The sequence below is a fragment of the Lytechinus variegatus genome, chromosome 1 (assembly GCF_018143015.1).
Source record: "Lytechinus variegatus isolate NC3 chromosome 1, Lvar_3.0, whole genome shotgun sequence".
Lineage (NCBI taxonomy): Eukaryota > Metazoa > Echinodermata > Echinoidea > Temnopleuroida > Toxopneustidae > Lytechinus > Lytechinus variegatus.
Window position 1 is genome coordinate 63,233,821 of NC_054740.1, and position 27,987 is coordinate 63,261,807.

At 35.3% G+C, this 27,987-nt stretch overlaps 1 protein-coding gene across 1 annotated transcript; it reads right to left on the minus strand.

The window, feature by feature from the left end:
• Nucleotides 1-3,501: 3,501 nt before the first annotated feature.
• LOC121419390 lies at nt 3,502-26,851 on the minus strand. Its single transcript, XM_041613846.1, has 11 exons — nt 26,745-26,851; nt 21,074-21,289; nt 19,958-20,045; nt 19,652-19,709; nt 15,570-16,999; nt 14,707-14,867; nt 13,024-13,104; nt 11,416-11,469; nt 9,895-10,033; nt 8,131-8,282; nt 3,502-6,054 (listed from the first exon to the last, which is right to left on the minus strand). The coding sequence occupies exons 2-11, from the start codon at nt 21,269-21,271 to the stop codon at nt 5,893-5,895; spliced, it is 2,523 nt and encodes an 840-aa protein (XP_041469780.1). The 5' UTR covers nt 21,272-21,289; nt 26,745-26,851; the 3' UTR covers nt 3,502-5,892.
• Nucleotides 26,852-27,987: the final 1,136 nt, after the last annotated feature.

A 27,987-nucleotide genomic window follows, 5' to 3' on the forward strand; every position in this document is an offset into this window, starting at 1 on the left:
ATTAAATGGATGGTCTGGGCTAAAAATATTTATATCTAAATATCCTTCTGGGTTTGTGAGTAAAACTCACAAATTAAGCAAAATGCTGAAAATTTCATAAAAATCGGATAGCAAATGGCCAAGTTATTGAATTTTAAAGTTTATCAATATTTTGTGAAAGCAGTTATACATACATCTTCATGAATATTCGTTAGGTGGGCTGATGATGTCATATCCCCATTTTCCTTTTTCTAATACATGAAACGATTTTTTTTCACACATGTGTAACTGAAGTGATGTGTCTCCACTTTGATGAAATAAGTTACAGCAATGCACTTAATCAGTTGTCAATCCAATTGTTTTAGTTCTTGGTAATTTTTTTTTTATAAACCTAAATTCATATATTAAAATACCAAAGAACAAAGGGGGATATGACATCATCAGCCCACCTAATGAATATTCATGAAGACATGCCTATAGACAAACTGTGTTACCGGAATAATATGCAAATCTTTGAAATTCAATAACTATATTATCCAATTTTGATCAAATTTTAAGCATTTCGCTTTGTAAATTCTATTCCATTTATTGAGATGTAAATATTTCCAACCTGGACCATATATCCCTGTAAAAGGGCATATCCTTACATACATACATAACAGGTACTTATATCACGCTTTACCAAAAAAATGATCAAGGCGCTTGCGAATGTTACGAGCCCGAATCACAAGCTCAAACTTAGGGGCATTTCATTTAATGATAAGACATTAAAATTAAACATTCCAAGCAGTTTTTGTTATCATGAAAAAGTTCTATAGCTAACTAAAGAATTGATACGAGCGCGAAGCGCGACGTGGAATTTTTAATATACTGGACTACATTTAGTGAATGATTAATAGGATACATATCTCCGGGACATATCTCACCAATCATCTCAAGAAATGTGATATTTCAACCTGAGAACTGGACATTCTAAGTGCATTTGTAACCAAGAACAAAATTAGCACCTCATTAAGCAATAATTGACAAGACTGCAATATGTGCGAGCCAAAAAAAAATTGTGATATTCTAACCTGAAAACTGAACATTCTAAGCATTTTTGTAAACAAGGAAAGACCTTACTTAACAATAATCGATGCCGTGAGCTTGTAGCGCGAGCCAACACTTTTGTGATTTTTTAAACCTTAAATAATGTTTTACTTCAAAAGGGTACAGTATTTCATTTTGAAAAAAGGCACATTTCATTTTGTTCTTCTTATCAATATATATTTTCTTTTCCTCTTTTTCTTTTTTCTCTCTCTTTTCTTGTTTTTCTCTGTCTACCTTTTCCTTTCTTTTTTTTTCTTTATAAACTTGTAGACCTGCATTTGCGAATTTTGTCTTTGTTATTTGCTCATAATTTGTATTTGAATGTTAATGTCCTTTTTATAACAAGCTATAATGAGGAGAGTCTTATTATGGAAATTTGATTTTTTTAATCACCAGGCATAGCTGATGGTGTTTTTTTAGTCTGTATTTTTTTTCTTTTATTGTGATATTGTATTTTGAATATTTTATGATTATTTTCAATTTCAACAAGAGTAAATGAAATTTACTCTTGTTATGAGTGTATGTGTTCCTGGAAATGAAATAAAAATAGATAAATTCCTAAAAGGGTGATTAGTTTTTTAAATTTTAATTGGTCTGCTTAATTCAGGATTTAATTTAGTTTAATTTACACATACAAGACATCACTACGATGGACACTACAAGGGCAAATAAAGAGGGGCAAACCAAAAGGGACATAGAGCAAAAAATGAAACAAATAAACCAAACTTGGTATGGGCTGGCGATACTCGCCCAGAACAGAAGAAACTGGCGTTCAGCTGTTGAGGTATTACGTACTGCCAAGTGTGAAGAAGATTGAGAAAGTAATAACAAACATGAGTTTGACAAATTTTCACATAACCATGATTTATGAAATCTTATCAAGATTATTTTTTTTTAATTAAAATGTCACCATAACTTTGAAAGTGTATCAGTATGGATGTATTTCATGAAACTTAAATACAAATTTAAGGTACTCAAGTATTACTGATGATATTGCAGGATGATTTTCAGGTCACATGATGAAGGTCAAAGGTCATTTAGGGTACATGAACCTGCGGTATAAAATGATACACCAAAACCAGGACTTCACGGTATTTCAAGACCTGTTATAACCGAGCTAAATCACTGCTCTTAAACAATTTGATTCATATTGTTGTCTCATAAAATTTATTGAAATTGAATTCTGTCACAGTTAAACACAGTACAAGATAACAATAATTAAAGGGGAGGTTGACACCAACGAAAAATTGATATGAACCAAAAGAAAAAAAAATCAAACACAAGTAACAAAAAAAATCATCAAAATTAGATGTAAAACAAAAACTTTGACTTTTAAAATGTATTTTTTCACACAACATATTTATTATGTAGAACATGGAGATGTGTAAATTAGAGTCCATGATGTCATTCACTATATTACTTTGTGTTTCGAATTACACAATATTTCAATGTTTGCATTATAATATGACAATCATATTCAATTTTGGTATAATAAAATAGAAAAGAAATAGTAAGTGGGTGACGTCATCGTTTCCCTTATTTGCAAACTGACCAGGATGTGCATAAGTGTTTGTGAAATTACTACTACTACTACGACTACTTGTAGAATGAATAAACAATGGTACACCCGGCTTTGAGATCCAACATAAGAGTTGATAAATCATTTAACAAATTATCTGTATCCCTACATAGGCAATCAACAAAATATAAAGGTCTCCGTCCTCTGGTTTTATGAGGGAGGCGCAACAAAAGTACATCAGAAATAACTTCCTTCTCACTTTGGAATCAGTGACCAGCAAAATTTTTATACTGTCAGAAAAAGCCAGGCTTTCCTGACAGTGTAACATTTTTGATGATAATTAGTGTTTTTAATAATAAATGATCACTTAAATAAATTCATACTAATTTTGTGGCCAGAGCCCTAATTAAAAACCTGAAAAGATATCTTATTTGATTTTGGGTACTTTTGGGCTACTCATTAACCTAATCATAACAACTGAAACATACACTTAGAATGTGACATCACACGTAATGATTAAACTGCCATTGTACTAAATGATCTCAACATTCAAATGCACAAAACTTTTTCATCATTTATTTAATCTAAAACTTTCGCTGATCAATCAATTTCTTTGATTTTTCTATTCTATACAATTCATGTGGTTTCAAATCACCATGTGGATATATCAATTTCATTCTCAATATAAAGGGCTTATATTAAGAATGTAATTGACATATATAATAATAATAGTAAGTTCTTGTATAGCGCATAACACATGAAAAACATCATTCACCTCACCTGGGTTGAGTGCAGCACAATGTGGATAAATTTCTTGCTGAAGGAAACTACGCCATGGCTGGGATTTGAACCCACAAATCTCTGTTTCAAAGTCCAGAGACTGGGCCACAACGCTCCACATAACATAATAATAACAATACTACTAATAAAATTTCTATAATGCCTTTTCAATATAGATATGAAGCACAATACATTGAGAGTAGTTACAATGAAAGAGTAAAATAATTGTCTTCTAATCCTAGATGATGATAGGTGTCAATGAAAAAGAAAAATAACAATAAACATGATTTCATGCATCTATGGCCAAATATCTTTAGTGTCACTTGGACTACAAATGAGACTTCACACATGAGATTCAGTAATGAAGCGACAATTACAATGGCAAGATTATATGAAATGAAACTAGAACATCAATGAACAAACACTGCCACTACTTAAAATTAGCAATAAGATGAAATATGCTTTTAAAATTACAAACCAAAGAGTAATGAAGCAGTGCATTACAAGAATTTCCAATACTTTTGAAATATCAACTAATCACTCGATCTATAAACTTCAAAACTGCACATCAGAAAGTAATATTAATTTTACATGATTTCCAAAATAATTCACCAAACTGCTGGAAAAACCAGTTAACAAGCAAATTTTCAGCAAACCATTCTGTATAGATTCTATCATTAAAATATGCATGTATTAGTGGACTGTACATGATATTTCAAACATTACGAAAATATATTTTACATTGCCTTGCCTTAACATATTTCTTTTCAACTGCTCGTTCATGTCAGAGAATAAATTGGCATTTGTAATATAATCTCTATACAATGAGGAAAAAAGATATCAGATTATGTACAATGCATGATTTATAAACATACAGACATGCATACGCCTACACACACACACACATACATATGTATATTTTGTTTAGAAAAGAAATATGAAATTGTGATATATACAGTTTAGACTGGATCAAAAGTTATAGAAAGACAATTAAGAAGGGCAAGCCCAAGATACCCTGCATCTTCAGAATTTCAACCTCTGAAAAATATTCAGAGCATTTGGATTTAGCTGTGTTATTACACAGTGCATCTCAAAATAGAAATATGATCTTTTGAAATGGCTACCAAACAATATCACTTTGGGGAAAAGGGTTTTAGAAAGTTATCTTAACTTTCAAATAACACCAAAATGATGGATAACTAAACATGCTCGTGTGAGGTGTGACCAAGGAGGTATCACCTCTAACGATATCTCCTTGGTGTGACACTGCCCACTTATACAAAGGGTATTGAAATTAGGCTGGGTAGAAACAGGTCTTCCATTTTTCCCCCCATTTTTTTTTTTAATTAATGTCCCATACGAATTGTGCTGTTGCGCAATTTGCAGAATTTAGATATTGCTTTTCTTGTTTGGTAATAAATTATTTAACTCTTTGGCTGCAGTGTCATAGCAATTGGATCACGTCAAGATGATTTTTTTTTTTACATTTGAGGGGAAATTACCTTGGACTTGCCCTGAAATGAAAACAATGTTTAATCAATCAATCTACATTTGATCTGTAGTGATCTACATGTACAATCTGAAGTTTGTCTTACTTTCATATCAAATGAAAACACATTATAACAAGAAGACAACTTTTAAAACAGATATCACATAAAAAAAGAATGTGGGTTGTAAAAATCACATACGGTAAGTTATTATTAACGATAAGAAAAAAGAATTTGAACTCTTAAGTATAAAACAGTTAATGATTAAAAAAAATTGTTTTAAATATTAAATATGCATAATATGTTGCATCACTTGGGAGCACAGAAATCAACTTTCATGGAGATGTTTAATAGGACACTACATATTTTTCTTGGGAATGTATTCAGTCCCCAAATCCTAAAAATATTCATATCTGTTATGGCAAATGATCATAACATAATCTGAATTCGACACATGAATAAAAATATGTGCCAAGCAAATCTGGAAGAAAGTGAGTAATTGCCAAGACATAAAAAAATAGAATTATGCGAGTATGACGAGCTTTACCTGGTTATTATAATAGACATACCTACATGTGCTAATCTGTTCAGTGATATTCAGTATTCTCTGATTTAATTCTTTCACAGCGTTTAGTTTAAATACACTACATCATGGCCCTTTCTTACAAAGAGTTACGATTATGGAAATCCACCAGTGTCATAATTTTTTTCTACAGGAAATTTGCACAAAGTCCTTTGTAAACAAAGAGAAGCACAGTAAATTTTCAAGACAGCAATAGATGCATGAACATACATCATAGTTAGGAAATATTTCGATTGAAAATGCATAACAGATGTTCACATCACTGGCCATCCATAGATGTTATTGATCGGATCAATCGCAACTCTTTGTAAGACGGGCTGATCTGTATCTATCATGGTGAGGGAAGAATCGTCATGATTTTGAAACCATTCTCTTAAAATTAAGGCTCAATGTGATTACTCGGATTTAACTTGACCCTTTCCTGCATTTGACTCTCCTGACATGTACAAGGATTGCTAAGTTACTTCTTCATCCATCTGATTTTGTTGTCGTCCACGAGAGGGAACCCATCTTTTCATAAGCATTTCCTGAACCTTGAATTGTGGGATGCATGCAGGAGATTCCAGGTCCTTTTGACGCAACTTGCTGGGCTTGATCACGAAGCAGAACATCAGCTCCTGTCATGGTAAAACAAAATCAAACAATTCAATTTGATTTATGTAACTCTTTAAAGATTACAAAAAAAGGAATTCAAAATGGCATGATTAATTCAAAGAACAAAAATGACTTTATTTGCACAATTGCCCCTTCCCTTTGGAATAAGCTACCATTTTACATTCATAATGCCAAGTCTGTGAATCAGTTCAAAACGCTACTCAAAACCTACCTGTTAGATACATGTAGATGATTCACAGTTGTGGGTCGGTCAATTGGAGGTGCACACCAACTTTTATTTTTGATTATTAGTATACTTGTATTAGCTTTGTCATTTTCCCCTGCCACATTTTTTTTCTTTCTTTCCTTTTAATCCCAAGTTCAAACCATAAACAGAACACAGTGCGCTTAGGCGCCTTATAAAAGTTAATTTTTTTTTTAGTATACTTGTGGAAACATGCATGACAAGTGTCAGTTGCATGGCGGATGTGTGGCACAGACAGGAAACACACAAAATAAAAATCTTCTCAGGTAAAAATTAAGAATATTAAAACAGAAAAGAATGTATGTGAAAGGCTCGTATGGTGAATCTTATTCATCTAAATCAACTTATTGCAATAGGATGAACATGACCTACATGTAAGACAGAATTTATTGTAAAATGCAGCATTTTCCTAAACGTAATTATTGCAGCTAGCTTTGTGTGGAGCAATATGGCCCGGTGGATTAGTCTTCGGACTTTGAAACAGAGGGTCGTGGGTTCAAATCCCAGCTATGGCATAATTTCCTTCAGCAAGAAATCCACATTGTGCTACACTCGACCCAGGTGAGGTAAATGGGTACCTGGCAGGAATTTATTTTTTGAAATGCCACCTCGCTGTAAAAGGCTGCGGGGCTTAAGCCAGGGTAATAATATCCGATTAAGCGCATAGGGACGCATTTGGCAGTGATATGCACTATACAGTGCGTATCAAAAAAAAAGTGTACACTTTGAAAAAGCCCTGGGAATGTAAGAATATTCAACTTGTGGGTATTTTTTTCACTTATAATCTTGGCTTTGGGTCTCATCTATCCAATGAGAGTAAAAGTTTTGACAGAATGTTACACTTGAGTGAGCACTGTCCATATTTGTAAAGCTTGCAGAAATCTGTTTCCGCAGAAATGCTTGTTTTCACGCTGTGTCAAGGGGAAAGGGCGAAATCGAACTTGCCCTGCGAAACATTTCTCATACATTTCCCTTGCACTTTTAGTCAATTAAAATGAAACAGATACATTAAAGCATTTTATAACAATTTCACCAACCACATTGAAATTTTAACATTCAGTATGAACAATTTTACCCTTTTTGTGCCAGCTGGATCTGAGGACATGACTGAATCTGAACAAAAGTTTATATGAGACGTCTCCAACACTTCTTCAGTAAGCTTTCATCATTTAAAGTGGGTTTACATTTCATTTTTCATTTAATACTTGTTTCTCCACACTTTTCCCAAGCTTGACAATGATTATCTTAATGAAAATTTCAATTGCAGACATTCTGTTGTCATGAGTTTTTGTGATTATGATTTCAATCCATTCTAGTATGACTATACTGTACGAAGAGGACTGTACTCAGATGAAGGAGAAAAGAAGAATCTCAAGCCAAAGCCATTTCATGTAAATCACAGCTCAGTGTAAAGCAAATAATGTCTCAATGGCCTCCGTGTGTGGGGGAGTGGGGTGGGGCACAATGCACTCTTTGAAGTGTTTTGGGCAAGGAAACAAGTTTTAAAAGGTAAAAAAATCTTCAATTCAATTTTACTAGTTAAATTCCATGTGATCTCCATGATTAAGGTCTACCTTTATTTGCATAACTATTTCAAAGTTCTGCGCAAATCATTTTTCACTTACTTTTCATAAGTAAGTGGTGCTCACTCAAGCGGAAATACTTTGACAGTTATATCGTTACTTGCTTAAATGGATCTGCACCAATGTTAAAATGTGGAAAAATCTTCTGAATATTACAAATGTGTAATTTTACAGGATTTTTATAAAGTGTAAACGTTTTTTGATACGCACTGTATAAGCATGTTGGTATTATCATTATTAGTACGACTGACCTTTGCAGCATTTTCAATGACACGGTCCCTGCCCATCAGGGAAGACCAGTTCATCTTATGGACACCATGCTGATCAATATCCTCTTCATTGACCATGAAGACATATACACAATAACTTGCATGGTAGAAAGGTGGACCCTTCTTGTACAGGACTGAAAAAAGGACAAAATTATTGTGAAGATATGGAATGATAACTTGTGATCAGTGTGAGTGGGGGGGGGCCTCTGAGCTCAATGATTCGCCCAATATTTTTGTCGCGCGACATTGCACAACATTTTGTAAATGCATGTCAGATGCAAAATTGTTCAAAAAACATTATACAAAGTCAATGCAAATTGTGCTTTTCAACCAAAAATAATAAATGTATGATTATTTTCATTTTGCTGGTCTAAATGGATTTATTTTTATATTGTTTATGGCCTAAAAAAGTCCCCAAAAAGTTCATTGAATAAACAATGAAAAAACAAAGAAATACATTTAATTGCAAAACACGATATATACATAAGACAATGATCTGATATCGCAATTTTTTCACGTAAATCTGCTGAGAAAACCACAAAAATTTTCTGCACCAAATATTAGAACATTTGGAGCTTTACTTATTTATTGAGGAAAAAGTAATTTTGCATACTAATTACAAATAAATTAGCATAATCAATTAGTAGCAATTCACATGAAAAAATTACAATACAATTTTGAAGATTATGTCCTAGACAACCTGCATGCCAATATTCAGCGCGATAGATGGGCGAGATCTCAAAGGGCCTGCGAAGGCATCCCCCCCCCCCTTGTACAATTTATGACAAATTTTCTGAACAAATTCCTGAATCATGACAAAAATTAAATCAGTGTAAATTCATGCATAGCAGATTATAGAGTCTTTTACTTAAACCCTGTTCAGTTGGATTAAGATAACAGGTACAGTAGGGTATATAACCTTTCTCAATCATACACAGCAAGACACATCAAAACCTACAAGAGACCACTATTAACAAAGAGCTATGAGTGATTGGACCAATATGAACTATCCATCCATCCCATAAATTCTTCATTAACTAAATGTACACAATTTGCCTTTGGAACCATAGGGGAGGCAACAGATACCAATACAATGACGCATGTAAAGGCGACCGCACACCTTACAATTGGTCTGCGACCCGAATTCAGAATAAAATGTAGTAGAATTTGAAGCCAATATTGAGACTTGGAATATCTTACTGTGTAATGTTTGAAATTATCGTACCAGTACCTATATGTTCAAATCTGTGACTATGCTATCATCTATGCTATCTTTCTTAGAATAAAAGCGAATTTAATATCTAGTTGTAATGAGGTCATAGCAGTCGTACGATTGGCTACGATTTGAAAATAATTTGGCCTTTACTCCAAAATAAAGGCTTGCAATCTTTCAAAACAGTTATATTGGTATTCTTTCAATTAATCAAATGAAATGATGTTCCATTCACAATTTCAGGAAATAAGCAAAATGCGATTTGTTCCAAAATCGGATCGGGAACAGTCGTGCGGTGGTGTGCGGTGGCCTTAATAGAGTAATGTACACCACCTTTAGACAATACTTGCAATGGATTCATGCTTTCTCAATATTGAAATAACTGGATTTCTATACCGGTAGTTGAAAAATCAACTCTTAGTAAAATTGGCTCACATGTTCTCATTCATTGATATTAAATGGCACAATATAATTTGATCATCACCTCATCTCACAGTCCTACTTGATAAGGTATATTACATGTATGTACTCACTGAAATCTGCTCCAAACTTCAGCCCCGTCTTAGGTACCCATCCCTTGCTTCTGAAGAAGTGATAAACGATATAGTTGGCCACAAAGCTGGGCTGGTGGCGACGGAACGTTCTCCACATCTCTGTTAGGTCCATTTGTTCCTTGAATATGGAACAGTCACAAAAATGAAAATTGATGAACATAACACACATGTACATTTAGAAAGACTCCATTCTATTTTATTTTAATTCCCTTTTTACGGCATGTCATTGGGTTTTGTTCTTATTCCTCTGTCCTATTCTGAATGATTATGGTAAATTCACCATTGTGTTAAAAGTAAAGACCATTATGACGATAAGTTGTTTTAATAATCAAAAGCAGAAAAATGAAAGCAAAATATGAGTGAAGGTTTGAAGAAAATTCATCAAAGAATAACTTTTGTGTATTATACGTCTCAGATGAACAGCTTCTCCAAATGTCATGTCATATAAATTCCCCAACGTGACATTTCCCCAAAAGTTTGAAGTGATTTTGTTTGTCCAGATCAGTGGATATATCATCAGACACATTAGTTCACTACCCCCTTTTATAGGGAAAAATATTTTTATAAGGAACAGTGTCATAACTTTCTTATTTTACATCCGATTTTGATGAAATTTTCAGTGTTATGCTTGTTGGATTATTCAAATCAACTTTTTGTTGGGATGGAGTTGTCCTTTAACTAGACTATCAAGAAGATGCATCTAATGGGCAATTCTATACATGTGGTGGGACAGTTTGACAATTTCTGGGGCCCGTTGCAAAAAGAGTTGCATTTTAAAGCAAGCCTAAAAATCAATCACAAGTCCCAAATGCGCACTGTTGATTGGTTGATTGCAACTCTTTCTGCAACGAGCCCCTGGTCTCTTAGTGGATTACTTGAGCAGTAGAAATTGTTTTGGTCAATAATAAAGTTAGTGGGTATTCATGTGAAAAACTGATTATCAAAAAATTTGTTTGATTATACATGTAAGTGAATTAAAGGTGAAAATGTTGTGTGTCGCAGAGGACTCAGAAAGGTCCAGTACGATACTCAACATTTTCACCTCTCATTCACCCATGGACAAGGTATTTCAGTTAGTTTTCATTTGTTTATATGACTACCCAGTAGTACTTCATGTACAAAACATATTGAAGTTCCTCTTTTTTTTGACAGTAGGTTGAAAAAATGTTGCGAAAATGGCCGATTTTTCTAGCATGGAATCGCCCTAATAATTGACGTAATTCATCTTCTCGCAAGATTCCTTTGTTCGATCATACCTGCAACTAGAATTTGCTTACAAGGACAGATATCTCTCCCGTCTCATAGCTGTTTCACATATTTGATGCTTTACAGAACAGGTACATTAATTCATGATTTGCAAATGACTGAATGCTTGGTCTAAAGATTGCCCACATAATTCAAGGTTGTTAGAAGCTTCAGATATAATTATGCTGAATATTTCAGAATACTTGAATAAATGTAAAAGGACTTAGGGAATGGTTTCATGAAAATGATCCTTACCTTATTAGTGTTTTTCAGGTTCAAACATCCAAGTCCATATGACAAGAAGAAGGCCTATAAATAAAACAAGTGAGTAAAAAAGGATGTAAAAAGATGAATTATTATTATTGTAAAAATTATAGTTATATTGTAACAAAAAAGTAGATAGAAAGAGGAAGATGGTGATGACAGTGATCATGAGCAGATGAGGAGGAGGAGTATAATGTGAATGATTAGTTGTTGCAAACTTAAACTACTTTCAAAGAATAAACACAATGATACTGTTGTATTCTTATTATTTACTCAATTTCAACATTGTCTCATTGAATGGTAAAAAAGATATTTACCCCTCCCCCCCAAAAAACATATATATATATATATATGTGTATTTTGAAGGAATAAATTTTCAGTTAAAAGGGGTATTCCAGGCTGATAAAAAATTAATTATTACAAAATAAATCATCATTACTAATTAAAAAGAGTAAAATTCACAGGGCAAAATGCTGAAAATTTCATCAAAATCTGATAAGAAATAGCAGTTATTGAATTTTAGCAAAATATTGTGAAAACAGTTTAGGCACGTCATCATAAATTTTCATTAGGTGGGCTGATGATGTCACATCCCCACTTTCCTTTTTCTTATGTTATTATATGAAATCATAATTTTTTTTCATACTTGTGTGAATGATATGTCTCCCTTACAATGAATAAGTTGCAACAATGAATGTCTAATGCACTAATTCAGTTGTCAATCCACTTTTTTTAGTTCTTCAAGAAATTTTTTTGAATAAACCTACTTTCATTAAACAAAACACAAAAGAACAAGTTGGGACATGACATCATAAATTTGCTTATTGATTGAATATTCATGAAGACGTGCCTAGAACCGTATCACTGGAATAATGCAAGTCTTAAAGATGCCATAACCTTGATATTCCTTGTCAGATATTGATCAACTTTTCAGAGTTTTGTTTGTCTGATTTTTCTTTTTCTGTTCAAATCATATTATTTTTAGCCTGGATTACTTCTGTAAGTGCAAAATTGTAGGAATCTAACATGAGATGTCAATGGTAAAAGTGCACATGATTTTTTGTTCTTGCTTTCTTACAACAATAAAGGCTACTTCTTTAACCAATTTATTTTTGAACAGAACTCTTATCTCTAAATCTTCTCGCTTAATAATAATCCGCTTTTATATAGTGCTTAATACATCGGAACGACGTGTCTAAAAGCTTTACAGATATATTACTACCCCGGTCATTGGATTCAATCAGTCATTCCCACACATATGTATGCACATCCTCCATTCCCTGGTGAGTATTCCATTCAATTGAGGTACTGGACAAGCTACAATGACTTTCACATCCGACAGAGTAACCCATTTAGGACCTAGGTCCATAGTGGCAAAGTGTGGATTAACACTTTGCCAAAGGACGTCAGACCGCGGTGGAAATCGAACACACAACCCTCTGTTTACAAGGCGAGAGTCAGAACCACTACACCATTGCTATTAGGTGAAAACCATTCTCCTTTGTGACATTGGCACAAAATGTTGACAAATTGTGAGACAGATTCTTACTAAAAGAGGTGATCTTTGCTGCAACTAGAGATTTCAGAATAAATACTCACCTCCTCATAGCTGAGTTGAAGATGTTCAAAGATAGGATATGGGTCCTTGTGCCTTACTGGACCTGTCTTGACTTCACGACTCTACAAAAACAAAAGATTATAACTTAACGCAAAATATCCAAGTTAAATAGGGTTAAGAGATTTTCTATTTACATGTAGGTGAAAAATTGTGAGTTTTCAAAATTTAATATCTTGAGTGTTCAGAAACTTGTTAACTTTTCTGCCATGCAACAAGATTGTTATATTTGGCTTATAAGCTGTAATGACACAAAGTTGGGCTCATTCAGTCTTTTAGTATGGGAATATACAGACAATAACATTGTTCCAGTCAAGAAGCTCAAACCATGCAGCATCTCCTTCAATGCCCAAACATTAGAGTTCTGTGCAGCCATGATGATTTAATGGCTGTAAATCAGAAAAGCTATGCAATGTACAAGGTCATGGCACAGTATCTGATCAATCTGCAGGTGCTGTGGCCGTGTAGATAAGTGTCTCTAGGCTATGAACCACAAGGCATGGGGATTTAAATCCCACTTCAGCACCTGCATCCATTGCCAAGGCACTTATCTTTATTTGCCACTCTCAACCCAGGTGCAGTAAATGGGTAAGTGGGAAGAAATCCCCTGAACAAGCACCTAGGGAGCCCACTAAAGCTGGGGTATTATACCATTATCATGTTAAAGTGATTGGTTAACATTGGTTTGACTTTTAAAAAATCTGAGCTAGGTCACACTTGTCACCTGTGTATGTGATATGTTACAAAAATGAAGCCCAGAAAAAATTGCTTTCGAAAATAATTATTTAGTGCTTCAAAAATTGAAATATAAAGTGACCGGAAACACCATCTTAATTTCATCCCATACACTTATGTGTAGTATTTAGGCGTCTATAAGACACCTATTTACAAAATCGGGGTTTGCCTTGCAGTTTTAGCTTTTCATTCTAAATAATGGTTGTTTTCAGTGTTTAGTAGTTCTAATACATGCACTTGTACACATGTTTCATCTTGGTTTGAGAATTTTTTAAATCGGCTGCTCACAAAGTTAAACAATACCTTTAAGCAGGGCCAGCTGGAAGAAAAGTCTTTAACAAGTGAAGTTGCTAACCTGGCTAAAAATGACGCTATTATTACAATTTTCAGTTATTTTTGTTGTTGTTGCTATTGATATTATAGTTATTATTATAATTACTAGTTATCATTATAATTATTACATATTATCATTATCATTGTTAGGGACCCTACAACAGCAACAGAGAAGAAACTCAACCAGAAGCTACTCGCTCTCCATAAAGTTACATCATACTTCAAAAGTTGTACTTCAATCTAATAGATCATCTTCTTCCACTTGCCTGATCTTCTTTGGTCAGCCTAAAATCCACTTTGACCAATCATTTTAACCAGGGTGTGGATGAAAAGAGGGGGCGATACGGTCCGACTCATCTTACAATTAGAGCTATGGTTTAGAATCCTGTGCATGATTTGTTTTCTTTCAGCAAGAAATTTATCCATATCATGCTGCCTTCTGGCTCAACCCAGGTGAGTTGTATGGATACGCGGCAGGATTAATTCCCAGAATGCACAAAGCACTTGAAACAACCGGAGCCAAAATGGGGTAATAAACAAATGGGCAACTAGCTAAACAGCACTTTATATACATGAAATTTCATGAAATAATGGCATACCTTTTTGTGAGCATCCTTTCCCTTGATACTAAGAATGTTATTGCTCTCTGTCTGGCTTGTGGTGGCATCATCAAACTCCACTGGTGTGGGTACAGCAACAAAGGAACCATTGATATTGCTAAGATCGGATTCAGAATCTCTTCCTGGAGCTACAGGGAACTCTATACAAGAAAAAAAGAAAGAAATGGGGTAGTGGTTACTAAAGGGAATATCCACCTGTAATGACCGCACAGACATGCTGTTAGTGGAACTATCAAGATACTAACAAATCAGCCACTAACACCATGAGCAGAATTACCACACAGAAAGCGCTGTTAGATGCATTTGCTATAGTTGTCAATAACACTTAACATCTAGCAGATGTTTAATTACCAATCTTTAATAGTAACAAAATACTGAAAATTGTCTACTTTTGGTGATTATGTCAAAATTTACTACCTAGAGTATGATTTATCAGTTTCTGACCAAGATCTCTGTAAGCCAAGTTAAAAAAGTGTGTTGCTAATGCTATATGTTTAAGGTAAGCCCAATTCTTTTTATAAGGGTGCACTCTTTGTGGGAAGAACAATTTTTATGCTTATATTACACATGATCTATTCAATAATTACTAGCTGATAGTTTGATTATAGACTTGCCACAAAGATTCTCTGTTTCATGAGAAGACCACGTTTTTGTCAAACCGTGAACATTTTTTTTTCAACTAACAGAAGAAAGATTGATCATAATAAGCTTGAAAATGTTTGATAGCTAACTAGATAAGGTTTCGGTTGCTTGGCTTGAGTTCCAAAGTTTTTAAATTCATTTCTTGTCAAAGATTATCATTTTACTCACGCTGTACTTTGCAGTTCATTTCAACACCTTACCTAATGACTTGTTCACCTTGTCTTGCTTGAAAGATTCCATGCCATCATTATTTAATCGTCTTAAATTTTCTTTATCATCTTCCTCTGGATGGTATTTAGGGTTACTGACGCTAAAGTCTCTTTTCATTCTTTCACTTAACAACTGTTCATCAGAATAAGATGCTTCCTGAGGGTTCCTTGAAGTTGATGGCTCTACACCCTCACTCTGCTCCTCAGTTGGGTCATAGCTATCATCAAAACCTTGATCATTAGTAGAGTTCTTGTTATCCTGCTCCTTGGTTTTAGAGACTAGGGCTTGGTCTCCTTCATTCATATCCCAATCTCTAGGGTCACTGGTCCATTCCTCACTCAAAGATGGGTGGCCACTTGATCTCTTCCTCTCATCCTCAATGGAGGTCTGATCCAATCCAAGTGCTGAAAGACCAGTGTAGGATCCACTTGTTGTTGCTCTATCAACACCTCCATCCTGCCCATCATTGCAAAGAGTATCTGACTCTGCAATTTGAGAAGGGCCAATTTCATCTTGCCTTTGGCAAGACTGGGAGTGGGACTGGCCTCTATCAACATCCTGACCTTGATTCCAATCAGCAGGATCTGTCCTCCAAGACGAAGAGGACCAGGCACTTGTTTCAATCCTGGAGCTGTCAAAGAGTTCTTTACTGTCCTCTTCCCCATGTCCTTTATCTTCTACCCTCCCCACTTCCTTGTGCTCAGCCCAGTCTGCATCTTTTGTGTCCCAGACCAACCCAGATTGCCCCAACGATAACATCTTCTCACTAAGGTCATGTTCAATACTTTGATCAGTTGAGTATGGAAGGCAAGATGAAGTTGGTTCACTACAGCCAATGGTGTGCTTCACACCAGCAACCTCAGATTGGAAGACAAACTTATTCCCTACAGAGTCATCCGTACCAAGATGATGATCATTAACAGAAAGATACGAAACCTGCGCATCTTGTCTACTCTCCATATTTCCACCAAAAGGGCTCTTTGGTGATCTAATCCGACCACTACCTTCCACATACTCAGGCTTAGGCCTATTACTAGAGGGAAGCTTTATTGGGCTTTGCAGCATAGGTTCAGTCTTTGCCTGGTGGGTAGAAGATACAAAGAGATTTTCTGAGGACATTGTTTGACTGCTGTCCCTTCCAGACTGGCAAGATACCACCAACCTGCACTCATTCTCCGGAACCAACCTCCATTCCGGCCGCTCCTTCTTACAATCAGTTGTCATAATCCCTGCGCGCTGGTTGCGCTCAGAGACTGTTGCACGCTTAACTCGTTTTGAAGACCCACTGGCTATCTTATAGGGTGGACTGTGCATGGAATCCTCAGTGGTCGTAGTATTCTTTAATCCCAGTGTCTCTTCATTATTGCGATGCCTTCGCTGCAATAAAAGTTGCTTCTGCCACGAAAGATGTCTCTCATACCTGGAAAATATAAATAATGTCAGGTTCATTTTAATGATTTCCATTCATTCTCCTCAGAAGTACTAATTAAAAATTGAAGAGCCTAGAAAACTCTTATTTGCAAATCATGCAAAATACATGCTACCAGATAATGGACTAAAAGGAGTTTTTCCTGATTACTTCATTTCAATAGCGAGTAATGAAAATGTAATACAGGACAGTATATATTTTTCAAGTCATATAAAGGTGTATGTATTGTGTACAAGGTAACACCAAATTCCTTGCCCATTTACAACTATCCCATATAGGACAATATACATATGTGATAATAAATTAAATTAAAATTATCTGTATGTTGCTGATCACAAAAAAGTCTCCAATAATGATAATAATACATAACAAGAACAACATCAACAATGATAGTGGTAAGAAAAATTATAATAAAATCAAAGGCGTACGGTGATAATAATAATCATAATTGGTTGGCCATAAAGGATCGCATAGTTTTCAAAATTCTACTTCTGGTATATCATATTATCAACATTATCAATAGATCCACACACCGATTACATGCATGTATTCTGCATTCTGCAAGTCCCTAATACGCCATTACCAACTAGTAAGCACCCTGCGATCATCCCAACCAAGTCATATTCCACCATCCAAAAAATTCTGGGACGATTGAGCCTTTGCTAATACCAGAGTTGCAATCGATTGCAACTCTAAAAATCATGCGCAACTTCATTTTCAACCAATCAACAGCGCGCATTTGCGACTTGCGATTGATTTTTGGGCTTGCGTTTAAACGCAACTCTTTCTGCAACGGGCCCCAGACCTGTGAAATTCACAACTACAGGAGCTGTAGAACTCATACTCTGCAACATCCTTTAGAGGCGACCCACACATTTTCTTAGTTATGATGACATTTTCAAAAACTTAACCTTCGGTTAAGATTTGGTGTTGACGACGATGCAGTCGTCGGAAAAGCGGTGCCTATAGTCTCGTTCTGCTATGCAGGCGAGACAAATGATTTTAATAAAATTGTATTGAAGTCCTGATCCATGAATGGACTCAAAATCAGCACAAGAAATCTTAAATTTATTTGTTTGAAAAGTGCCAGTACAGCAAATTAAAAACAAGAGTTTTGTGAGAGTGCAGTGAATTAGTTTGAAAAATAACACGAGTAGTGCTATTTTAAAGTTTTAGAAGCAATTAATTACTTGAGGGATTCCAAAATCAAATTTTGTAAAAGGACGTTAAAATAAGCTCAGGGAATTTAGCACTTAAAATCAGCACATTTCATCACTGATATTTAATCAAATTTCTTTTTCAAGATGGCAAAGGCTATATGTTATTTTACAACATAAACCTCTTTATTTTTTCTCCAAAACAAATGTTTTTTAGTCTGATTTTTAAAAATGTACATAAACAATGTATGGCTAGAAGTTGCAAAAGAAAACAGTAAACAGAATTCTAATTTGATGGAAAAAGAGTTGAAATTGATATACATGTATGTGTTTCCAATTTTTAAAAATATTCACTAGTTGTTAGGTTTATAATCCAACCAAAATTTTAGAATAAATAAAACACCAATAACGCAACAAAAACAAAGACATTTTGAAAATTTGGGCAGTAACAGTTTCATGGCAAATGAAAAAAAATTAAAATCAGAAACAAACTTTCAGAATGAGATTTCTGGAATTAACAAGTGGAATGCCTCTGGCCTTCTCACCTGCATCACGCGATTCAATATAGCAGCAGTGCTGACTTTGAAAACTACTCTAACTCGCACAACATGTTCAGTGATACATGGTTACTCTTATGTCCACTTTTTATGAACTAGACCAATAAACTTACAGAGATATGATGGTTATTCAACAAAAAACCCCATCACGGCCAAAGTTCATTGATCTTACATGACCTTTGACCTTGATCATGTGACCTGAAACTCGCACAGGATGTTCAGTGATACTTGATTACTCTTATGTACAAGTTTCATGAATCAGATCCATAAACTTTCAAAGTTATGATGGTAATTCAACAGATACACCCAATTCGGCCAAAGTTCATTGACCTTTGACCTTGGTCATGTGACTTGAAATGCGCACAGGATGTTCAGTGATACTTGATTACTCTAATGTCCAAGTTTAACGAACTAGACCAATAAACTTTGAAAGTTATGATGGGAATTCAACAGATACCCCCAATTCGGCCAAAGTTCATTGACCCTAAATGACCTTTGACCTTGGTCATGTGACGTGAAACTCATGCAGGATATTCAGTGATACTTGATTAACCTTATGTCCAAGTTTCATGAACTAGGTCCATATATTTTCTAAGTTATGATGACATTTCAAAAACTTAACCTCAGGTTAAGATTTTGATGTTGATTCCTCCAACATGGTCTAAGTTCATTGACCCTAAATGACCTTTGACCTTAGTCATGTGACATGAAACTCTAAGAGGATGTTCAGTAATACTTGATTAACCTTATGGCCAAGTTTCATTAACTAGGTCCATATACTTTCTAAGTTATGATGTAATTTCAAAAACTTAACCTCAGGTTAAGATTTGATGATGACGCCGCCGCCTCCGCCACCGTCGGAAAAGCGGCGCCTCACTCTCACTCTGCTATGCAGGTGAGAACGGGCAAGTACCAGAAAATAAACTTACTTGTGTTGGCGTACTTGTTGAAATCTTTGCTGTTGAAATCTCCGCTCTTTGGGTGGTACTATAATGAATCATAATAAACAAAAAAATAACATTGCTCACATTAATTTACAAGTGTAAATGATGTGAATAACAAAGACAACCAGATGTAAAAACTGTAGTAAATCTTTTACATTGATATTTGCAAAATTTCAACACTAATTATGAGGAGCTCTCTCCATTTATAAATATTACGGAAAATGTAGTTTGCATTTGTTATTATAACAAGTCTTTATGCAACAGCAATTGTTATCGTTTTCAACTACTTACAGTTTCTCCTATGGGATCCTTGAAAAGATGAGGCAAAGAATTGATGTTCAGGTTTACTTCTTGATAGAATTCCTTTTCCAAAGAAACCCTGTATGAAAGACAATCACAACTTATTATATCAGGCAGGGAATTTTTTTATCTACCTTTCGTGGGCTCTTTTTAAATGCTGCTTTTTTGTATTTTGAGGAATACCTGTCCACTTATTAATGAATTATTACTTAGGCATTTCCAGGGCGAATTCGCCTGCCGCCCCGTGTATTCTTTTTCACTGATAACTGGCAAAGCTTTTAAAGCACAATCTACAGCAAATTTCAACCAAACTTTGGTGACAATATATACCAAATATGCAAACAATCTTGAGATGTTGAAATTTAGATACATAATAATTAGTAAATATATCAGTGTGAATAGAAATCAGAAATAGAAACCATCCAACAGGTTGAGTGCCTCTGGCAGTCTCACCTGCATTACGAGTTTCAATATACATGTAGCAGCAGTGCTGACTTTGAAAACGACTATGGAATAATCATTCACAAAAGAAAACACTTACATGATGATAAAATTCATTGACCCCAAATGACATTTGACCTGGTCACCTGGATCATGTGACATAAGACTTGTACAAGATGATCAGTGATACTTAGTTACCCCTGTGTCCACACTTCATGAATCATAACCCTAAAATTTCAAAGTTATGATGGCAATTCAACAAGAACCCTGAATATTGTCAAAGTTCACTGACCTTCAATGACCTGAAACTCATGCAGAATGTTCATTGCACTTGATGACTCTTATGTCCAATTTTCATGAAAAAAATGCACAGTATACTTTCTAAGTTTTAACAATTCAAAAAAATTGACCTTCCATGACCTGACAACTGACAAGTTGTCTTTCTCCAACAGTTACCATAGCAACAGTCAGAGGCCAGTGCTTCTTAGCCAATCGAAACCAAGGATTTCACTGAAAAAGTCAGCACTGACCATTTAGTCAATGCTGACAACTTTGATGAAACACCCACCAGATAATACATATGGTTGCCTGTAGTACCTGAAGAAGTTTGTCTACTAGTTTCATCTTTTGCTAGTTTAATGTGAATATTTATAAAGTTATTCTTACCATCTTACTCAAAAACACAATGTCTCCCTCTTTTTGAACAATGACATCATTCTCAATCATCTGGGCGTGGTAGAAAAACCATTGGCGGTTGGCGGCCGGCTTTTGAGTGATCGTCTCTATCGGGACAGGAAATGGAGCTTCTTCTGGTTGATGAATGCATCGCTTCCTACGAGGTTTGGTGAGTGTCATTGATGGCATGATTAAGACATCTTGTTACTTGAGAATGGGTAAGTAAACAACAAAAAAGATACAGTATTTCAGACTTCCACTGGAGTTATCAAGTTATAGTTCACCTGCACTTGGACGGTTGGACCTGGTGAACATTTTTGTCAGAAAATGGAGAAAAATATTTTCAAGCATTATTACCCAAAAAACCTTACAGTATACAAATGATGCGTTCACGTGAGTTCTTTATGCGATCTAATCTTACTCGAGATGAGACTTTGTTCTATCCATTGCATGAAGCTGTTACACTGAGTGCAATGGGTTGAACACAGCCTCAACAAGAGTAGATAGGTTGCAAAATGAAAAAACACTTAACATCATTTGGTTTATACCACTCTTAGAGTTCATGATATTTGACAAAACAGAAGGATATAATAACAAGCACATGGAATCAAAGTACATTTGCAGCAGCTCATTTTCTCTGATAACATCCTTATTTTCCCCATGTACAGATGTATGAGAGCAATCAGCCGTTTCTTGTACTGACATGCTTCAAATGATTCATCTCACCCCCCCCCCCCTCTTTCTCTCTCTCTCTCTAATGTCATAATGATCACACTCAAAAGCCAGATTTGCAACAGCTTTTCACTCCTCTATCTCAACCCAAATAACAAAAACTTTGCTAAATTTAATAGTTGGAGATAAAATATACCTTTGTCTACATGATTCGCATAAAAAAATTCTTAATTGGAAAAGGTTCTCCTCGCCAACGTGTTCTTTTCTTCAATCCAGCTCTAGAAAACCATAAAAATATTTTGAGCATTGAGTTAATAACTTTTACTGCGCATTCATGATACAAAGATTATTCTATAAATTCACATTCAAGTATCCAAAATAATTTCAACACGAATATGGCTTTAAAAAAGCCTTGATTTTGAAAGACACATAACGTTGTATGGCTTCCCGAAAGCTTTTTTGCATTGGACCTATTTTCATTCCTGTGATCCTTTGCAGTGACAAATGCTATTGCCATAAAGTCAATTGCCTTTTGGCCAAGGACTTTTTTCCAACCAAGAAAATATACATTGTAGATCTAGAACTCGATAGATCTTTCAGATGGATCTTTCTTTGTGATATTTGGCACCTTTTACTCATAATAATATACAGTAAGGAACATTATCAACATGATCAATAGGCCCATTTCGGGTACACGTGTACATGTCCGGTCAAATCAGTGCATGTGTACTGAATTCCATGACCGTGTACACGGTACATGTATCTGTATAAAACTTGCATGGGAGTTGTCAACAAGTGAAGAATTATTCAATTGAACAAAATTCTATACCACGCTCACAGCCTCACCTTAATTCTAAGTTCCCAGATGATGCACAAGTTTTAATCACTAAATTCCCCTTTCATAACCATCCTTGAAGTTCTGTATTTGCGCAAGAAGCCACTCCCATTTTTTTAATGAATGAAATGTGTCTTGGGCTGGCCTAGGACAAAATAAAGATGCAGTAACTTTATGCTTGATAAAACGATGAGCTTTTTTCTGAGCCTTCATAGTACTTAACTACTAATTTCCCTAAAATGAAACGTATTGTGTAATTATGATGCCTACTCGCCATTAATTTGAAGTTTATGTTGATCCTAGTTCAAGTCTCACTCGTATGTTAGTGCTGAGATAATTCATGCACGATAAATTCATGAATGGAATTTATCGTCATTAATCGCACATGCGCATTGTGCTTTAATCAAACCTGATCAAAGTTGATCTGAAAGGAAAATCATGACGCGATCAATGTAAAATAAATCTCGCTTTTATTAACAATATTTCTTATTATGTCCATAGGACATTATTTGGTGTCTATCTATGACAGATCACCTCTCAATTTCATCAGAATTTTCTTTATTTATTTTTCGCACCTATGATTTTCGCCAACTTTTCTCCAAATTGGCTGTTTCAATTTCGCTGAATCTTTCATCATATATTCTATCACAGAGACGCCATCAAAGGTCATCAAAGGTCACGACGCGCGCGTCAAAGCTAAAAAAAATTCTCAAAATGACCTTTAAAAAATTTGGGTACGTTTCAGAAAGTTTCAGGTCATTTTAAGCATTTTTGGCACGCGCAAAAAAAATCAAAAATCAATTTTGGGCATTTCATTTGATGGCCTCAAAATGCAGTCTTTCTCATCAAAATATCTAAATTAATTGTGTGCAAAGTGAATAGGAGCGCAGACATGGGATACCATTTTTGTGTTTCAATTTGAAAATGACTGCCCGAGGTTTTTCTCCAAGAAAATCCTAGCCCCTACAGGCTATAGCCTATATTATACAGGCCTAGGTCCTAGGCCTATTTCTTTCTAATTTTCATGAGATATCTGGTAAACTTACTCACCTGGAAACTTGGCTGCAGCTTTCTGCATTTTTCCAGTAACACTAACAGTTACATCCGGTAATAATTAAGGTAAAGGGAACATTAAGGCCAAGTAAAAAAAGAAAGTACTAGTAGTTGATCGTCCTCACGTGCATCTATTTTGGCCGCCGCATGGAAATTTTTGATATTTACTATTTTCAAAAATTGGCTAAAAAAAAAAATTGTGATGTTCCTTTTTTGATGTTCCCTTTTTCATTGCAGCATCAATTTTCTTGTTATTTACTATTTTTATGGCTGCTGAATAGCAAAAAAAGGACAAACTTGGCGAGCGATTTGCTCTCATGTGCTTTGGGATCTCTCTCGCAACTTCAAAAATAATTGCAAAGTCCGATATCGCCGTAACTGCAAGAAAGAAAAAAATTCTGATTTGGTTTTCTATTGGAATTTTGAAGATACCATCATAAATTAGCGAGAAAATAAAGTTTGCAAACTCGGGGAAGATCACGGATTTCTTTATTTTTAGTGCATTTTCGGGGACCCCACTTCCTGAATCTGAACTAATCTGTTGCGTGCTTTGGAAATATGGCACAGAAAAATCAATTTTAATGACGTAAATTTGTATTTCAGTGGGTTTTTTGGTGAGTGATGATAGCACCTGTACTTTGATGTGTGTTACGGTGATTGACTGTGCTTGTTGTGACTCTAAATGCATGACTTGTGTGCTGGGAGGATGTTATTGACTGTGCTGGCGCAACAGTAGGAGGCTGCACTCTACAAGCTCCGCTTTTTAGCAGCCTCCTCCATTTCCAACCTGATTTGTAATAATCTTGAATATAATTTTCTGTACAGGAATATTTGAAATATGTTTTGTTATATATGTCAACATGTACAGAAGAAACTGTAATTGTTGAAAATGGAAATAAACGAATGAAAAAAAAACTAGGCCCGTTTTGAAAGTCCATTTTTGATGCACGTGTACACGGCGTGTTTTTCGGTCGTGTACACGTGTACACGTTGTAAACACTGCGAGAGCGAGTTCTGTTTTCATGTCGACAAGGACCCGCATCAATATGTCATAAAAAGGGGTCTATATAGCCTAAGTCACGGTTTTAAAGCTTACCTGAGAAGTTTGAAGTATCAATCCACAAAAATTGGTGCAAATTAAAAGTTTACTCGGCTTAGCAGCGCATTAAATTAATAAAGAATGCAAAAGAAAATCAGTGCAGGGCCCTAGCTAGCGCCGACGTTCATTGGATGCGCATTTTGTATACTGTACCGTACATGCATGCACAGATCGCTGCAGAATAAGTGTAACTGAAGTTATCGATTAATTTTCATTATTATGTTGCCAATTTGAAGAGCGTTTGTTTGTAGGCTTGTGTGCGAGCGTATAACACGTAAGTTGTAGCGATGATCGCTATCGCAATTGGTGATTCTCAAATTGACCCCGCAATGCTTTCGAGCTTTTGAGACCGGAGCAGACCCATTTCGTGGTACAAAAACGTGAGTCTCCAGAAAGAATGTGGATTAAATTGGCGATTTTGGAAGTGAACTCACTCTGGATTAATTGAAATATGTTGACATATTAGTAATTAAAACATGTGCAGTGTCTGAGAACTAAGATTTAATGTGAGGCTGTGAGCTTGTTTATGCAGATGCTACCGTGTACACGGTGATGGAATTTAGTACACGCGCACTGACTTGACCGTGCGTGTACACGTGTACCCGAAACGGGCCTAAAAAAAACATGTGAATTTGTGAAATGATTTGAATTTTCTGGCGAGTTTTCAAACGTCAGCAGGCAGTGCACTGAATATTTTTTTTAAAAAATAATTTCAAGTGGGTTATTCTTTATTAAGATTGAAAATCATTAATGGGATTCCAAGAAGTGCCAATTCTGTTCAAATTTGATAAATTTTATTCTTCCTTGAGCTATTCAATTTGATGGAAAATTGTAAAAATTAGTAAATAGATCTAACACTTGCAGTTACAAACATGAAATAATAAACATTATGTGAACAATTAATTCAATCATCATTTAACATTTGATACCAATTAAAAATGAATAAAAATTGAACAGTATTCAACAACATGTAGGCTAAATGAATATATACAAGCAGCTTGAAAACTGTGATGCAAAACCATGCCCAGAGCTAAAAAAGTGATTGGCTCTAGAAAACTAAACGTGGCTCCATGGTAATAAAAATGACCCCACCCCCATTCATTTTTTACCTTTACAATATATAGAATAATGTTTAAATCATTCACTTGACATGAACGTTTTGTTTTACAATACAGTACTGATATACATCAGTATAAATACATCAATAGATTTTTATCGCATAATACATTTTCCATAGATTTCCAATCAATTGTATATGTATATATATTATGCATATACATTTCTACTCATTTATCATTAATATTGAGCATGCATCGATCACATACTTCGAGCTTGACATGGCCTGACAACCATTTGAATAAAAAATAGCAAAAAAAATAGTAAATAGTAAGGACCTCCCTCATCTGTTGTCAAAAAACGAGCCGAGAAAATGCCTCCTTGTTTTTAAAAAAAAATAGTAAGATAGCAAATAGTAAGGACCTCCCTCATCACCGCTCTTAAAAAACCCGGACGATCAATTACTTTCTTTTTTTACTTGGCCTAACATATATTTAAGTTAGTAGATTTTGTGAACTTTAGTTATCAGGTTATACTAGGCCTAGTCTATTTGAGTCAAAAGTTGAAGAATAGGCCTAACCTATTTTTTTCGTCTGTGGCTGAGTGAAAAGATTTCCTGAGAAAAAAACAAATTCATGTTTACTCAGCTCAGTTCGACTAAAACTCATTAGGTTTTATAGGTGCCAGACATGGGGGCCCCCTTCGTATATATGGTACATGTATTCAGCGATTTAGCTCATGAGCAATTCGGATCCAGGCATCACGGAAACGTGATATCTAGCATTCACTTGCGTACATAAGCAATCGCACTACTTGTACAAGAGGATTCTTGGAGAAGAGTAACGTCAAGAGCATCACCCCGTGCGTGTCCTCCGGAGAACGAGCCCAGAATACTAAATTTCTTTAAAAAACTAAGGAGTAAAAAGTTCACTTTGTTTTATACCTACCGAATGATAATGTCAATGAAAAAGGATGTCAGACTCTGATCTGTTCACCGTTTTGTACCAGTCCATCGCATATGTATCACTTAATTTAGATGTACCAGCGTGTATGCATATGCCGTGCGCAGGCCAGGCTATAGCTATAGCCAGGTACAGGTAGGTCGATCCAAATCCCGGGGGGCCGGGGGGGGGGGGGGCACTTCCATTGACGAGTGGATACCATGCGCGACCAAAAAACACGTAAAAGGATGTCTTTTTCACGATAGGGCACGTTACGTACGTAACGTGATAAGGGTGTCAAAAACACAAAAATAGTGAAAAAAGGGTATCTATAATTTCGCTAGGAAAATTACGTGTTTAGGGTCGAATTTTCGGGGATGATAAAACAAAATTAAAATGTTTTATAAAGGATGTCCTTTTATAATTGCCCCAACACTTCGTGTTTAGAGTCCGATTTGCGCGAGGTGTAGAAGGTGGGGCACAGAAATACAATGAGGTGGGGTCGTACTAAACCAAATAAAGTAAAGCCGTTGACCGAAGGACCCGTAACAATAAAACATTCCTGTACTTGTTTAGGGGTTCATTTTAGGGAATATATATGCCAATTAAGAGTATCGTTTTGTTTCTAATACTTGTTAAGGGTAGGGTTTCACACATGGAAATTACGTGTTTACGGGTGTTTTTCGAGACCCCATGGTCGCGCATGGTATCCACTTGTGAATGGAAGTGCCCCCCCCCCCGGGTCCAAATCCCCAAAGTGGACCCTAAATCCCAAAATTTTTGAAATCACAATATTTTCTGAAAAAGCGAGGACATTTATTGCCCAAAACTAAAGTTAGTTTTATATATATGTATATACCACTGGATTGCACATATATTTGTTTTGTGAGAAATAAGCGAAAATTAAAATGTCATAACTCTCTTATTTTACATCTGATTCTGATGAAATTATCAGCGTTACGCTTGGTTGATTTTTCTCTATTGATTCAAATCAATATTTTCCTGGGATGGACATTTTCTGGTGGGGTTCACCAACTTTTGAGCACCACTGTTTAGGGTTTCTTCTTCCAGGCTGGTACAGTCCACCACTGGCGTATTATCGTACCTTGTGCTTGTCAAGTGTTGTGTACAGTGCAAGTAAAAAATTTCTACAATGGACTCTATGTGCAGCTAAAAAAACAGACTGAAGCTTAACGAAGCTTGACACACTGCACCTCCAGCTTGAAAGGCTCCAATGAAGTGCAGTTGA

Excerpts from the sequence above, each read along its gene's own strand:
- LOC121419390 (XM_041613846.1), bottom strand. The coding sequence starts at position 21,271 with ATGCCATCAATGACACTCACCAAACCTCGTAGGAAGCGATGCATTCAT. Across the intron at positions 17,000-19,651 it reads CAACAAGTACGCCAACACAA|GTATGAGAGACATCTTTCGT; the intron begins GTAAGTTTATTT and ends TATATTTTCCAG. Across the intron at positions 8,283-9,894 it reads GAAGTTTGGAGCAGATTTCA|TCCTGTACAAGAAGGGTCCA; the intron begins GTGAGTACATAC and ends TCCTTTTTTCAG.